This window comes from Ipomoea nil, unplaced genomic scaffold, assembly GCF_001879475.1.
Source record: "Ipomoea nil cultivar Tokyo-kokei standard unplaced genomic scaffold, Asagao_1.1 scaffold0268, whole genome shotgun sequence".
In the NCBI taxonomy this organism is placed as follows: Eukaryota; Viridiplantae; Streptophyta; class Magnoliopsida; order Solanales; family Convolvulaceae; genus Ipomoea; species Ipomoea nil.
Window position 1 is genome coordinate 1,462,094 of NW_017616696.1, and position 14,920 is coordinate 1,477,013.

Below are 14,920 nucleotides of genomic sequence, written 5' to 3' on the forward strand. Positions count from 1 at the left end.
GTTTCCTTGGATTGTAATTCTCTAGCTTACTGTTTTTAATTAATTTAATTTGTTGTATGTTTAAATTGATGCATTCTATTGGGAAATTTCAGTTGTGTGTTTTTATGTTTTTATGGTGTTTTGGTTTTTCCGGTTCAAGGTTCACATCCCTTTACATTGACAAATTTTAGTTGTACAAAATCATTATCAAAATACATAAATATAAAAGATAATCAAAGTTCATATCTCTTTAAATTGACACAAATTATAATAGAAGTAATGACATATCTATTGTTCCAAGTATTAAATTTGACGCAATTAATTGCAATGCAAATTTCCCATGTTCTTCATGGGGATTCCTGATCTCCGTTACAGCGAGTATGGGGATGTGGAAATATTTAATATAATATATCTATAATATATATTAAATATAATATATTTATATATTATATTTATATATTGAGAAGAGAGAGAGTGAGAGAGGAAAAATAACTCTTTGAATTGATGATTAATGAATGAACAATACTAACCTATTTATACTAAAAGATAACCACTAATAAAGCTAAAGATTAGGAGTAATGCTCCATGTAAAGCTACAATTAAGGCCACAATCTATGTAGTGATACCATGCATAACCCACCTACTGCATCCATGCATTATTCATAACAAACTAATTTAATACTTGGTTTAACCATTACTAATAATAATAATAATAATAATAATAATAATAATAATAATAATAATAATATTATTATTATTATTATTATTATTATTATTATTATTATTATTATTATTATAACATTGCCTCCTTTAAACCAAGTTGGATATATTGGTCATCCCAATATCTCCTTCTTCAATTTAAGAAATGTCTCCGTCTTCAAGTTGGACAACTTGTATTTCGTTCTGTAAAGCCACTTGACTCCAATTGACTTCTTTTCAGGAGGTAATTCTGTTAATTCCCGGGTACCATTCTTTTCAATGACACGTATCTCTTCACCCATCGCCTTAAGCCAATGAGTTTTTGTACCAGCCTCCTCAAAGGATAAAGGGTCACAATCTGCAAAAAGAGCAAATTGAACAATATCTTCATCCGACATATCATTATATTGACCCAAAACATAATCCTGCAAGCGAGCTGGTAAGTGGCGCTCGCGTTGTGATCGTCGAACTGACGACTCTGGCTGTGAAGGAGGTTGGACATTATCTGGAATCGGTTGCTCTTCAACAATATTTTCAACAACAGGAATAACAACTGAACTTTCATCTTTAGCTAACCAATCCCAGGCACCATATTCATCAAAAGTGACATCACGACTTATAACAACCTTTTTAGTTTCAGGATTGTAGAGTTTATAAGCCTTTGAAGCGTCACTATAACCAATGAATATGCATTTCTCACCTTTATCATCCAACTTCTTTCTCAATGGATCTGGCACATGTGCATTTGCCAAACATCCAAAAACCTTGAGATATTTGATAGAGGGTTTTCTCCCACTCCAAGCTTCTTCGGGTGTCTTATCCCGGACACTCTTAGTTGGACACCTATTCAACACATAGACAGCACAAGCAACAGCTTCTGCCCAAAAAGGTTTAGGCAGATCCTTGGATTTCAACATGCACCTTACCATATCCATGATAGACCTATTCTTCCTCTCAGCCACTCCGTTTTGTTGTGGAGTGTATCTAGCTGTCATCTGATGTTGAATACCCTCCTTTTTCAGAAAATCATCACAGGCAATATATTCTGTACCTCTATCAGTTCTCAAGATTTTAATTTCATAACCACTCTGCTTTTCAACAAAAGCCTTAAATTGTTTGAAAACATCACATGCTTCAGACTTTTGCTTCAGAAAGTAAACCCATGTTTTTCTACTGAAATCATCAATGAAAGTAATAAAGTACTTACAACCTCCATGTGAGGGAACCTCCAACGAACATAGGTCTGAGTGAATAATCTCCAACTGTTTTGTAGCTCTCCTTGACTTGCCTACAGGGAAGGGATCTCTATGCTTCTTCCCAATCACACAAATCTCACATATACGATCAGGGACATTCACAACAGGTAAATCAGAAACAAGTTCCTTTCTCGCAAGATAGTGTAATCCAGAGAAATGGAAATGCCCAAATCGCATATGCCATAACCAATTTTCATCACAAACTTCAGAATTAAAGCAATCAAGGAGAGTATGCTTAATTTTCAAAGGAAATAGTCGATTTTGGGACATATTTACCTTTGCAATCAAAACTCCTTTAGCATCTTCAATGGTACAACACCCCTGAGCAATATGTATCTTATATCCTTTTTCTGACAGCTGACCCATACTCAACAAATTTTGGTCTAGTTCAGGAACATAGAACACATCGGATATAAAATTTTGAGTACCATCCTTCAGCTGAATAGAGATTTTACCTTTTCCCAAAATTGGCACCTTTGACTTATTGCCAAATGTCACTTCAGACCGGATTGATTCATCCAGTTCAGAAAACAATTCTTTCTTACCACACATATGGTTACTACACCCAGTATCCAAGAACCATATGTTTTTATCTGCAGAAAAACTATCACTGGCCAAAAGTAAGGTTTCAGAATTCTCACCAGACTTTTCAGCAATGTTTGCTTGATTTCCACGATTGTTGTCCTCATTATACCAACAATCTGCAATCTTGTGCCCATACTTGCCACAATTGTAGCAATGAAATGGAAATTTACCTTGTTTGGTATTACCTCCACCTCTTCCTTGGTTGGAGTTACCACGTCCTCCTCCTTGGTTGAAGTTACCACGACCTCTTCCACTAGAACCTCCTCTTCCTCTTCCACCACCTCTACTAGATCCTCCACTTCTTTGATTAGTACCAGTCACATTAAGGGTGACTTGGCTCTTTAAAGCTTCTTCTGCTAGTGGTTCCGATTTTGACGCAATCCTGTCAATATGACTTTCTACCATATCTTTCAGCTCTGCAATTGATAAGAGCTCGGTTTTGTGTGACTCTGTTATTGAAGCCACCACATGGTCATACTTCATCGGCATAGTTCGTAGAACTTTTTCAACCACTGCACCATCTTCAATCGTATCTCCATATAGCCTCATCTTATTCACCATATCAATAAGACGAGTGAAATACGCATCTACTGTTTCTGTAGAGGTCATCTCACAATTATCGTACAACCTTCTCAACGACTGCAACTTAGACTTCTATGCCCGATCGACTCCTTTGTGTGACACCTTTAAGATGTCCCAAGCTTGTTTTGCTGTTTGAGCACGAGCTAATTGCCCAAAAATGGAATAATGAACACCTTGGTGAATCTAACCCAAGGCCAATTTATCTCGCCGTATAGCGGCTGCATCAGCTCCTTCGGGTAGACCGGGATTAACAAAGCTCCAAAGATTTTGAGCTTGCAAATGTGTGGACATCATAATTTGCCAATAATTGTAATCGAGTTTCCCGTCCAATTTGGGACCCGTCCATACAATATTGAAATTTGCAGTCATATTTCACTACGGGAAATATCTCGGGGTTGAAAGGTTGACTGGCTCTGATGCCAAATGTTAGATATATTAAATATAATATATTTAATATAATATATATTAAATATAATATAATATATCTATAATATATATTAAATATAATATATTTATATATTATAATTATATATTGAGAAGAGAGAGAGAGGAAAAATAACTCTTTGAATTGATGATTAATGAATGAACAATACTAACCTATTTATACTAAAAGATAACCACTAATAAAGCTAAAGATTAGGAGTAATGCTCCATGTAAAGCAACAATTAAGGCCACAATCTATGTAGTGATACCATGCATAACCCACCTACTGCATCCATGCATTATTCATAACAAACTAATTTAATACTTGGTTTAACCATTACTTATAATAATAATAATAATAATAATAATAATAATAATATTATTATTATTATTATTATTATTATTATTATTATTATTATAATTATAACAGTTGTTTGTTTTTATGTTTTTATGGTGTTTTGGTTTTTCCGGTTCAAGGTTCACATCCCTTTACATTGACAAATTTTAGTTGTACAAAATCATTCTCAAAATACATAAATATAAAAGATAATCAAAGTTCATATCTCTTTAGATTGACACAAATTATAATAGAAGTAATGACATATCTATTGTTCCAAGTATTAAATTTGACACAATTAATTGCAATGCAAATTTCCCATGTTCTTCATGGGGATTCCTGATCTCCGTTACAGCGAGTATGGGGATGTGGAAATATTTAGAGAACGAGGTGGGGAATATTATTGGACGAGAAGAACATTACACCCTCAGATGAAATAAAGAATTGAGGGCTCTTTTGTATTTTGGATAAGCTTTCTGTTGTAGCCGCTGTTCCCGCCATCTTGGCTTTGTACTTGTATGCGTTCGAATTCACCATTGTAAAGTAATGAAAACAGTTAGACCATACATGCAAGCTCTTCACCCTTTCCCTCTCTAATCTCTTACGCTGCGTTCATCATGGTATCAGAGGTGAGGCGAGGGATCGGAGCTACGCCGCCGCGGTCACCGGTGCATCTAGCCAGGAAGTTCATCCAGAGTCGCCCGTAGACAACACGCAGAGAGTTCCCGTTCCACAGAGGAACAATGTTGCTGGAGATCTGGATAATCCTCTCTACCTGAGCATCAACGAGAATCCTAATGCAATTCTTGTTAGTCCCCCTCTTTCCGGTATCAGTAACAATGCGTCGTGGACTATCTCCATGTGAGTAGCTCTCGAACTCAAAAACAAATGGGGAATCGTTGATGGAAGTGTTCCTGCGCCGGAGAGAACTCACAACCACTACAACACCTGGAGAAGATGCAATCTAATCGCATCTTCATGGATCCTGAGGTCTATTCACACATCGATGGCCCAAACCGTGATGTCAAGGGAATAATATCATAATGAATTTTTAAATTAAGATATATAATATTATAAATAAGCTTACAAGTTTTCATCTGACCTATCTCCCTGCACATTCATCCACTAAAAACACTTACCCATGCCTAAAACTAAAAAAGCGATGGATATAACTAAAGACAATCAAATTTGACCTAATAGAAACAATTTTAAAAAATAATAATTTTAATCAATTACAATTCAATATCTCCCTTTGTGATATATTCTACTCTACTATTAGTAAGTAGATAATAACATTAAAGGGATATTCTTTATTTTCATGCTTTCTCTTGAATTGCCCAACCTCATAAGAAATTAATCAAAGAAATAAATATGTTTTTTTTTTAGATTCCAAATTTATATTCTAACGTTTAAATCCAAACGTTGCATTAAAATATTTATATTTATTATTTTATAAAAATTTACCTAGCTACCACATGTGACAAAATGGAATACATTTAATAACCAACTATTAAAAAAAAATAAAAGTAAGTAATTACACGTCTAGATGATAATATTAAGAAGTAAATTTAAAATGAAAACATCGCATGCATCACTCTTAATATAGAATTCTCTTAATCATTAAATAGTGAAAATTCAATAAAATAACCATACTAAGAGTCATATAATGTATGTTAGGATAAAAAAATTGTGACAGGGTGTAACATTACTGTAAAAAATATAATCTAATCATTTGTCAAAATTTATACAATTGTTCTTATATATGTGGACGTAGTAGCAATTAATTACAAATCAATATCTCCATTTGTGATATGTTCTACCCTTTTAGTAAGTTGATTAAAATATTTATATTTATTATTTGTCAAGGATTGACCTAGCTACCACAAGTGATTAAAAAAAACGAAACTAGAATAAGTAATTGCACGTCAAGATGATAGTATTAAGAAGTAAATTAAAAATGAGAATATTTTGCATCACTTTTGATATAGAATATAATTCTCTTAATCATTAAATAGTAAAAATCAAATAAAATAACCATAATAAGTCATATAATGTATATTAGGAAAAAATATTCGTGACAGGGTGTAACATTACTATAAAAAAAAATAATTTAGTCAATTTACCTCATATATGTGGCCCTATAAATATCATATCATCTCAGCATGCTTAATAGCCCACACAAGATCGATAATGATTTAAAAACCATAAATCAATCTTGAGCACTTAGCTTCTTCTTCTTTTCTCTTTTCCAATAAATATCATGGCAAGAAGGAGATTAAGATTGGCATATGTTGTGAATCAATCGAAAAGAAAAGCCTCCTACCAAAAGCGAAAGAGAGGGATGGTGAAAAAGCCTAATGAGCTAACCGTTCTTTGCAGTGCGGATGCGGCCATGATAATGTATAGCTCGTTGAGCAGGGGCCAGTGATATGGCCTACTGTTGAAAGGGTTCAAGAGCTGATTGCTAGGTTCATGCAGTTGCCGGACGTGCAACAAACGCGGCGAATGATGAGCCAGGACAGCTTTGTTGCGCAATGGCTTGAAAAGTTGGGCACTCAGCTTCTAAAATTGAAGCAAGAGAACAGGGAGAAAGAGATGAATGCAGTGATGCATCAAATTTTTCGCGGAGGACAGATAGTTGATCATCTGAGTTCCGTAGATTTAAACGACCTGGGTTGGGTTTTAAACACGAATATCGCTCAAAGTGTTATGAGGTTGGTAAGAGATTCCCCAACTCTGGCTCCTCCTTCAGTTGTTGCTCCAGCAGATGTGTTTTCTGGGCAAAGCGATCAAGGCATGGTGTGTAGGCAAACTCCCAATCTTAATCCTGCGTGGAACTGGACTTTCAGTAATCAAAATGACCCAACTCAGGGGGTACCAGGCCCAGCACCTCCCAACAAAATCATTAAGTTTCCTTGAATTGTAATTCTCTAGCTTACTGTTTTTATTTAATTTAATTTGTTGTATGTTTAAATTGATGCATTCTATTGGGAAATTGGAGTTGTTTGTTTTTATGTTTTTATGGTGTTTTGGTTTTTCCGGTTCACGGTTCACATCCCTTTACATTGACAAATTTTAGTTGTACAAAATCATTCTAAAAATACATAAATATATAAGATAATCAAAGTTCATATCTCTTTAGATTGACACAAATTATAATAGAAGTAATGACATATCTATTGTTCCAAGTATTAAATTTGACGCAATTAATTGCAATGCAAACTTCCCATGTTCTTCATGGGGATTCCTGATCTCCGTTACAGCGAGTATGGGGATGGGGAAATATTTAGAGAACGAGGCGGGGAATATTATTGGACGAGAAGAACATTACACCCTCAGATGAAATAAAGAATTAAGGGCTCTTTTGTATTTTGGATAAGCTTTCTGTTGTAACCGCTGTCCCCGCCATCTTGGCTTTGTACTTGTATGCGTTCGTCTTCACCATTGTAAAGTAATGAAAATAGTTAGACCATACATGCAAGCTCTTCACCCTTTCCCTCTCTAATCTCTTACGCTGCGTTCATCTTGGTATCAGAGGTGCGGCGAGGGATCGGAGCTACGCCGCCGCGGTCACCGATGAATCTAGCCAGGAAGTTCATCCAGTGTCGCCCGAAGACAACACGCAGAGAGTTCCCGTTCCACAGAGGAACAATGTTGCTGGAGATCTGGATAATCCTCTCTACCTGAGCATCAACGAGAATCCTAATGCAATTCTTGTTAGTCCCCCTCTTTCCGGTATCAGTAACAATGCGTCGTGGAGTATCTCCATGCGAGTAGCTCTCGAACTCAAAAACAAATGGGGAATCGTCGATGGATGTGTTCCTGCGCCGGAGAGAACTCACAACCACTACAACACCTGGAGAAGATGCAATCTAATCGCATCTTCATGGATCCTGAGGTCTATTCACACATCCATGGCCCAAACCGTGATGTCAAGGGAATAATATCATAATGAATTTTTAAATTAAAATATATAATATTATAAATAAGCTTACAAGTTTTCATCTGACCTATCTCCCTGCACATTCTTCCACTAAAAAAACTTACCCATGCCTAAAACTAAAAAAGCGATGAATATAACTAAAGACAATCAAATTTGACCTAATAGAAACAATTTTAAAAAATAATAATTTTAATCAATTACAATTCAATATCTCCCTTTGTGATATATTCTACTCTACTATTAGTAAGTAGATAATAACATAAAAGGGATATTCTTTATTTTCATGCTTTCTCTTGAATTGCCCAACCTCATAAGAAATTAGTCAAAGAAATAAATATGTTTTTTTTTAGCTTCTAAATTTATATTCTAATGTTTAAATTCAAACGTTGCATTAAAATATTTATATTTATTATTCTATAAAAATCTACCTAGCTACCACATGTGACAAAATGGAATACATTTAATAACCAACTATAAAAGAAAATAAAAGTAAGTAATTACACGTCAAGATGATAATATTAAGAAGTAAATTTAAAATGAAAACATCGCATGCATCACTCTTAATATAGAATTCTCTTAATCATTAAATAGTAAAAATTCAATAAAATAACCATACTAAGAGTCATATAATGTATGTTAGGAAAAAAAAATTGTGACAGGGTGTAACATTACTGTAAAAAATATAATCTAATCATTTGTCAAAATTTATACAATTGTTCTTATATATGTGGACGTAGTAGCAATTAATTACAAATCAATATTTCCATTTGTGATATGTTCTACCCTTTTAGTAAGTTGATTAAAATATTTATATTTATTATTTGTCAAGGATTGACCTAGCTACCACAAGTGATTAAAAAAAAACGAAACTAAAATAAGTAATTGCACGTCAAGATGATAGTATTAAGAAGTAAATTAAAAATGAGAATATTTTGCATCACTCTTGATATAGAATATAATTCTCTTAATCATTAAATAGTAAAAATCAAATAAAATAACCATAATAAGTCATATAATGTATATTAGGAAAAAATATTCGTGACAGGGTGTAACATTACTATAAAAAAAAATAATTTAGTCAATTTACCTCATATATGTGGCCCTATAAATATCATATCATCTCAGCATGCTTAATAGCCCACACAAGATCGATAAAGATTTAAAAACCATAAATCAATCTTGAGCACTTAGCTTCTTCCTCTTTTCTCATTTCCAATAAATATCATGGCAAGAAGGAGATTAAGATTGGCATATATTGTGAATCAATCGAAAAGAAAAGCCTCCTACCAAAAACGAAAGAGAGGGATGGTGAAAAAGCTTAATGAGCTAACCGTTCTTTGCAGTGCGGATGCGGCCATGATAATGTATAGCTCGTTTGAGCAGGGGCCAGTGATATGGCCTACTGTTGAAAGGGTTCAAGAGCTGATTGCTAGGTTCATGCAGTTGCCGAACGTGCAACAAACGCGGCGAATGATGAGCCAGGACAGCTTTGTTGCGCAATGGCTTGAAAAGTTGGGCACTCAGCTTCTAAAATTGAAGCAAGAGAACAGAGAGAAAGAGATGAATGCAGTGATGCATCAAATTTTTCGCGGAGGACAGATAGTTGATCATCTGAGTTCCGTAGATTTAAACGACCTGGGTTGGGTTTTAAACACGAATATCGCTCAAAGTGTTATGAGGTTGGTAAGAGATTCCCCAACTCTGGCTCCACCTTCAGTTGTTGCTCCAGCAGATGTGTTTTCTGGGCAAAGCGATCAAGGCATGGTGGGTAGGCAAACTCCCAATCTTAATCCTGCTTGGAACTGGACTTTCAGTAATCAAAATGACCCAACTCAGGGGGTACCAGGGCCCAGCACCTCCCAACAAAATCATTAAGTTTCCTTGAATTGTAATTCTCTAGCTTACTGTTTTTATTTAATTTAATTTGTTGTATGTTTAAATTGATGCATTCTATTGGGAAATTGGAGTTGTTTGTTTTTATGTTTTTATGGTGTTTTGGTTTTTCCGGTTCACGGTTCACATCCCTTTACATTGACAAATTTTAGTTGTACAAAATCATTCTCAAAATACATAAATATAAAAGATAATCAAAGTTCATATCTCTTTAGATTGACACAAATTATAATAGAAGTAATGACATATCTATTGTTCCTAGTATTAAATTTGACGCAATTAATTGCAATGCAAATTTCCCATGTTCTTCATGGGGATTCCTGATCTCCGTTACAGCGAGTATGGGGATGTGGAAATATTTAGAGAACGAGGCGGGGAATATTATTGGACGAGAAGAACATTACACCCTCAGATGAAATAAAGAATTCAGGGCTCTTTTGTAATGCAATTCTTGTTAGTCCCCCTCTTTCCGGTATCAGAAACAATGCGTCGTGGAGTATCTCCATGCGAGTAGCTCTCGAACTCAAAAACAAATGGGGAATCGTCAATGGAAGTGTTCCTGCACCGGAGAGAACTCACAACCACTACAACACCTGGAGAAGATGCAATCTAATCGCATCTTCATGGATCCTGAGGTCTATTCACACATCCATGGCCCAAACCGTGATGTCAAGGGAATAATATCATAATGAATTTTTAAATTAAAATATATAATATTATAAATAAGCTTACAAGTTTTCATCTGACCTATCTCCCTGCACATTCTTCCACTAAAAAAACTTACCCATGCCTAAAACTAAAAAAGCGATGAATATAACTAAAGACAATCAAATTTGACCTAATAGAAACAATTTTAAAAAATAATAATTTTAATCAATTACAATTCAATATCTCTCTTTGTGATATATTCTACTCTACTATTAGTAAGTAGATAATAACATTAAATGGATATTCTTTATTTTCATGCTTTCTCTTGAATTGCCCAACCTCATAAGAAATTAATCAAAGAAATAAATATGTTTTTTTTTTTAGCTTCCAAATTTATATTCTAATGTTTAAATCCAAACGTTGCATTAAAATATTTATATTTATTATTCTATAAAAATCTACCTAGCTACCACATGTGACAAAATGGAATACATTTAATAACCAACTATAAAAAAAAAAAATAAAAGTAAGTAATTACACGTCAAGATGATAATATTAAGAAGTAAATTTAAAATGAAAACATCGCATGCATCACTCTTAATATAGAATTCTCTTAATCATTAAATAGTAAAAATTCAATAAAATAACCATACTAAGAGTCATATAATGTATGTTAGGAAAAAAAAATTGTGACAGGGTGTAACATTACTGTAAAAAATATAATCTAATCATTTGTCAAAATTTATACAATTGTTCTTATATATGTGGACGTAGTAGCAATTAATTACAAATCAATATTTCCATTTGTGATATGTTCTACCCTTTTAGTAAGTTGATTAAAATATTTATATTTATTATTTGTCAAGGATTGACCTAGCTACCACAAGTGATTAAAAAAAAACGAAACTAAAATAAGTAATTGCACGTCAAGATGATAGTATTAAGAAGTAAATTAAAAATGAGAATATTTTGCATCACTCTTGATATAGAATATAATTCTCTTAATCATTAAATAGTAAAAATCAAATAAAATAACCATAATAAGTCATATAATGTATATTAGGAAAAAATATTCGTGACAGGGTGTAACATTACTATAAAAAAAAATAATTTAGTCAATTTACCTCATATATGTGGCCCTATAAATATCATATCATCTCAGCATGCTTAATAGCCCACACAAGATCGATAAAGATTTAAAAACCATAAATCAATCTTGAGCACTTAGCTTCTTCCTCTTTTCTCATTTCCAATAAATATCATGGCAAGAAGGAGATTAAGATTGGCATATATTGTGAATCAATCGAAAAGAAAAGCCTCCTACCAAAAACGAAAGAGAGGGATGGTGAAAAAGCTTAATGAGCTAACCGTTCTTTGCAGTGCGGATGCGGCCATGATAATGTATAGCTCGTTTGAGCAGGGGCCAGTGATATGGCCTACTGTTGAAAGGGTTCAAGAGCTGATTGCTAGGTTCATGCAGTTGCCGAACGTGCAACAAACGCGGCGAATGATGAGCCAGGACAGCTTTGTTGCGCAATGGCTTGAAAAGTTGGGCACTCAGCTTCTAAAATTGAAGCAAGAGAACAGAGAGAAAGAGATGAATGCAGTGATGCATCAAATTTTTCGCGGAGGACAGATAGTTGATCATCTGAGTTCCGTAGATTTAAACGACCTGGGTTGGGTTTTAAACACGAATATCGCTCAAAGTGTTATGAGGTTGGTAAGAGATTCCCCAACTCTGGCTCCACCTTCAGTTGTTGCTCCAGCAGATGTGTTTTCTGGGCAAAGCGATCAAGGCATGGTGGGTAGGCAAACTCCCAATCTTAATCCTGCTTGGAACTGGACTTTCAGTAATCAAAATGACCCAACTCAGGGGGTACCAGGGCCCAGCACCTCCCAACAAAATCATTAAGTTTCCTTGAATTGTAATTCTCTAGCTTACTGTTTTTATTTAATTTAATTTGTTGTATGTTTAAATTGATGCATTCTATTGGGAAATTGGAGTTGTTTGTTTTTATGTTTTTATGGTGTTTTGGTTTTTCCGGTTCACGGTTCACATCCCTTTACATTGACAAATTTTAGTTGTACAAAATCATTCTCAAAATACATAAATATAAAAGATAATCAAAGTTCATATCTCTTTAGATTGACACAAATTATAATAGAAGTAATGACATATCTATTGTTCCTAGTATTAAATTTGACGCAATTAATTGCAATGCAAATTTCCCATGTTCTTCATGGGGATTCCTGATCTCCGTTACAGCGAGTATGGGGATGTGGAAATATTTAGAGAACGAGGCGGGGAATATTATTGGACGAGAAGAACATTACACCCTCAGATGAAATAATGAATTCAGGGCTCTTTTGTATTTTGGATAAGCTTTCTGTTGTAACCGCTGTTCCCGCCATCTTGGCTTTGTACTTGTATGCGTTCGTCTTCACCATTGTAAAGTAATGAAAACAGTTAGACCATACATGCAAGCTCTTCACCCTTTCCCTCTCTAATCTCTTACGCTGCGTTCATCATGGTATCAGAGGTGCGGCGAGGGATCGGAGCTACGCCGCCGCGGTTATCGGTGAATCTAGCCAGGAAGTTCATCCAGAGTCGCCCGTAGACAACACGCAGAGAGTTCCCGTTCCACAGAGGAACAATGTTGCTGGAGATCTGGATAATCCTCTCTACCTGAGCATCAACGAGAATCCTAATGCAATTCTTGTTAGTCCCCCTCTTTCCGGTATCAGAAACAATGCGTCGTGGAGTATCTCCATGCGAGTAGCTCTCGAACTCAAAAACAAATGGGGAATCGTCAATGGAAGTGTTCCTGCGCCGGAGAGAACTCACAACCACTACAACACCTGGAGAAGATGCAATCTAATCGCATCTTCATGGATCCTGAGGTCTATTCACACATCCATGGCCCAAACCGTGATGTCAAGGGAATAATATCATAATGAATTTTTAAATTAAAATATATAATATTATAAATAAGCTTACAAGTTTTCATCTGACCTATCTCCCTGCACATTCTTCCACTAAAAAAACTTACCCATGCCTAAAACTAAAAAAGCGATGAATATAACTAAAGACAATCAAATTTGACCTAATAGAAACAATTTTAAAAAATAATAATTTTAATCAATTACAATTCAATATCTCCCTTTGTGATATATTCTACTCTACTATTAGTAAGTAGATAATAACATAAAAGGGATATTCTTTATTTTCATGCTTTCTCTTGAATTGCCCAACCTCATAAGAAATTAGTCAAAGAAATAAATATGTTTTTTTTTTAGCTTCCAAATTTATATTCTAATGTTTAAATTCAAACGTTGCATTAAAATATTTATATTTATTATTCTATAAAAATCTACCTAGCTACCACATGTGACAAAATGGAATACATTTAATAACCAACTATAAAAGAAAATAAAAGTAAGTAATTACACGTCAAGATGATAATATTAAGAAGTAAATTTAAAATGAAAACATCGCATGCATCACTCTTAATATAGAATTCTCTTAATCATTAAATAGTAAAAATTCAATAAAATAACCATACTAAGAGTCATATAATGTATGTTAGGAAAAAAAAATTGTGACAGGGTGTAACATTACTGTAAAAAATATAATCTAATCATTTGTCAAAATTTATACAATTGTTCTTATATATGTGGACGTAGTAGCAATTAATTACAAATCAATATTTCCATTTGTGATATGTTCTACCCTTTTAGTAAGTTGATTAAAATATTTATATTTATTATTTGTCAAGGATTGACCTAGCTACCACAAGTGATTAAAAAAAAACGAAACTAAAATAAGTAATTGCACGTCAAGATGATAGTATTAAGAAGTAAATTAAAAATGAGAATATTTTGCATCACTCTTGATATAGAATATAATTCTCTTAATCATTAAATAGTAAAAATCAAATAAAATAACCATAATAAGTCATATAATGTATATTAGGAAAAAATATTCGTGACAGGGTGTAACATTACTATAAAAAAAAATAATTTAGTCAATTTACCTCATATATGTGGCCCTATAAATATCATATCATCTCAGCATGCTTAATAGCCCACACAAGATCGATAAAGATTTAAAAACCATAAATCAATCTTGAGCACTTAGCTTCTTCCTCTTTTCTCATTTCCAATAAATATCATGGCAAGAAGGAGATTAAGATTGGCATATATTGTGAATCAATCGAAAAGAAAAGCCTCCTACCAAAAACGAAAGAGAGGGATGGTGAAAAAGCTTAATGAGCTAACCGTTCTTTGCAGTGCGGATGCGGCCATGATAATGTATAGCTCGTTTGAGCAGGGGCCAGTGATATGGCCTACTCTTGAAAGGGTTCAAGAGCTGATTGCTAGGTTCATGCAGTTGCCGGACGTGCAACAAACGCGGCGAATGATGAGCCAGGACAGCTTTGTTGCGCAATGGCTTGAAAAGTTGGGCACTCAGCTTCTAAAATTGAAGCAAGAGAACAGAGAGAAAGAGATGAATGCAGTGATGCATCAAATTTTTCGCGGAGGACAGATACTTGATCATCTGAGTTCCGTAGATT

At 34.2% G+C, this 14,920-nt stretch overlaps 1 protein-coding gene across 1 annotated transcript; it reads left to right on the plus strand.

Annotated features, from left to right (window-relative positions):
* The first annotated feature begins 9,110 nt into the window (after window positions 1-9,110).
* On the plus strand, window positions 9,111-9,680 carry LOC109152255 (agamous-like MADS-box protein AGL80). The gene has a single exon (XM_019299847.1). It carries the CDS (start codon window positions 9,111-9,113, stop codon window positions 9,678-9,680), a length of 570 nt encoding a protein of 189 aa, XP_019155392.1.
* Window positions 9,681-14,920: the final 5,240 nt, after the last annotated feature.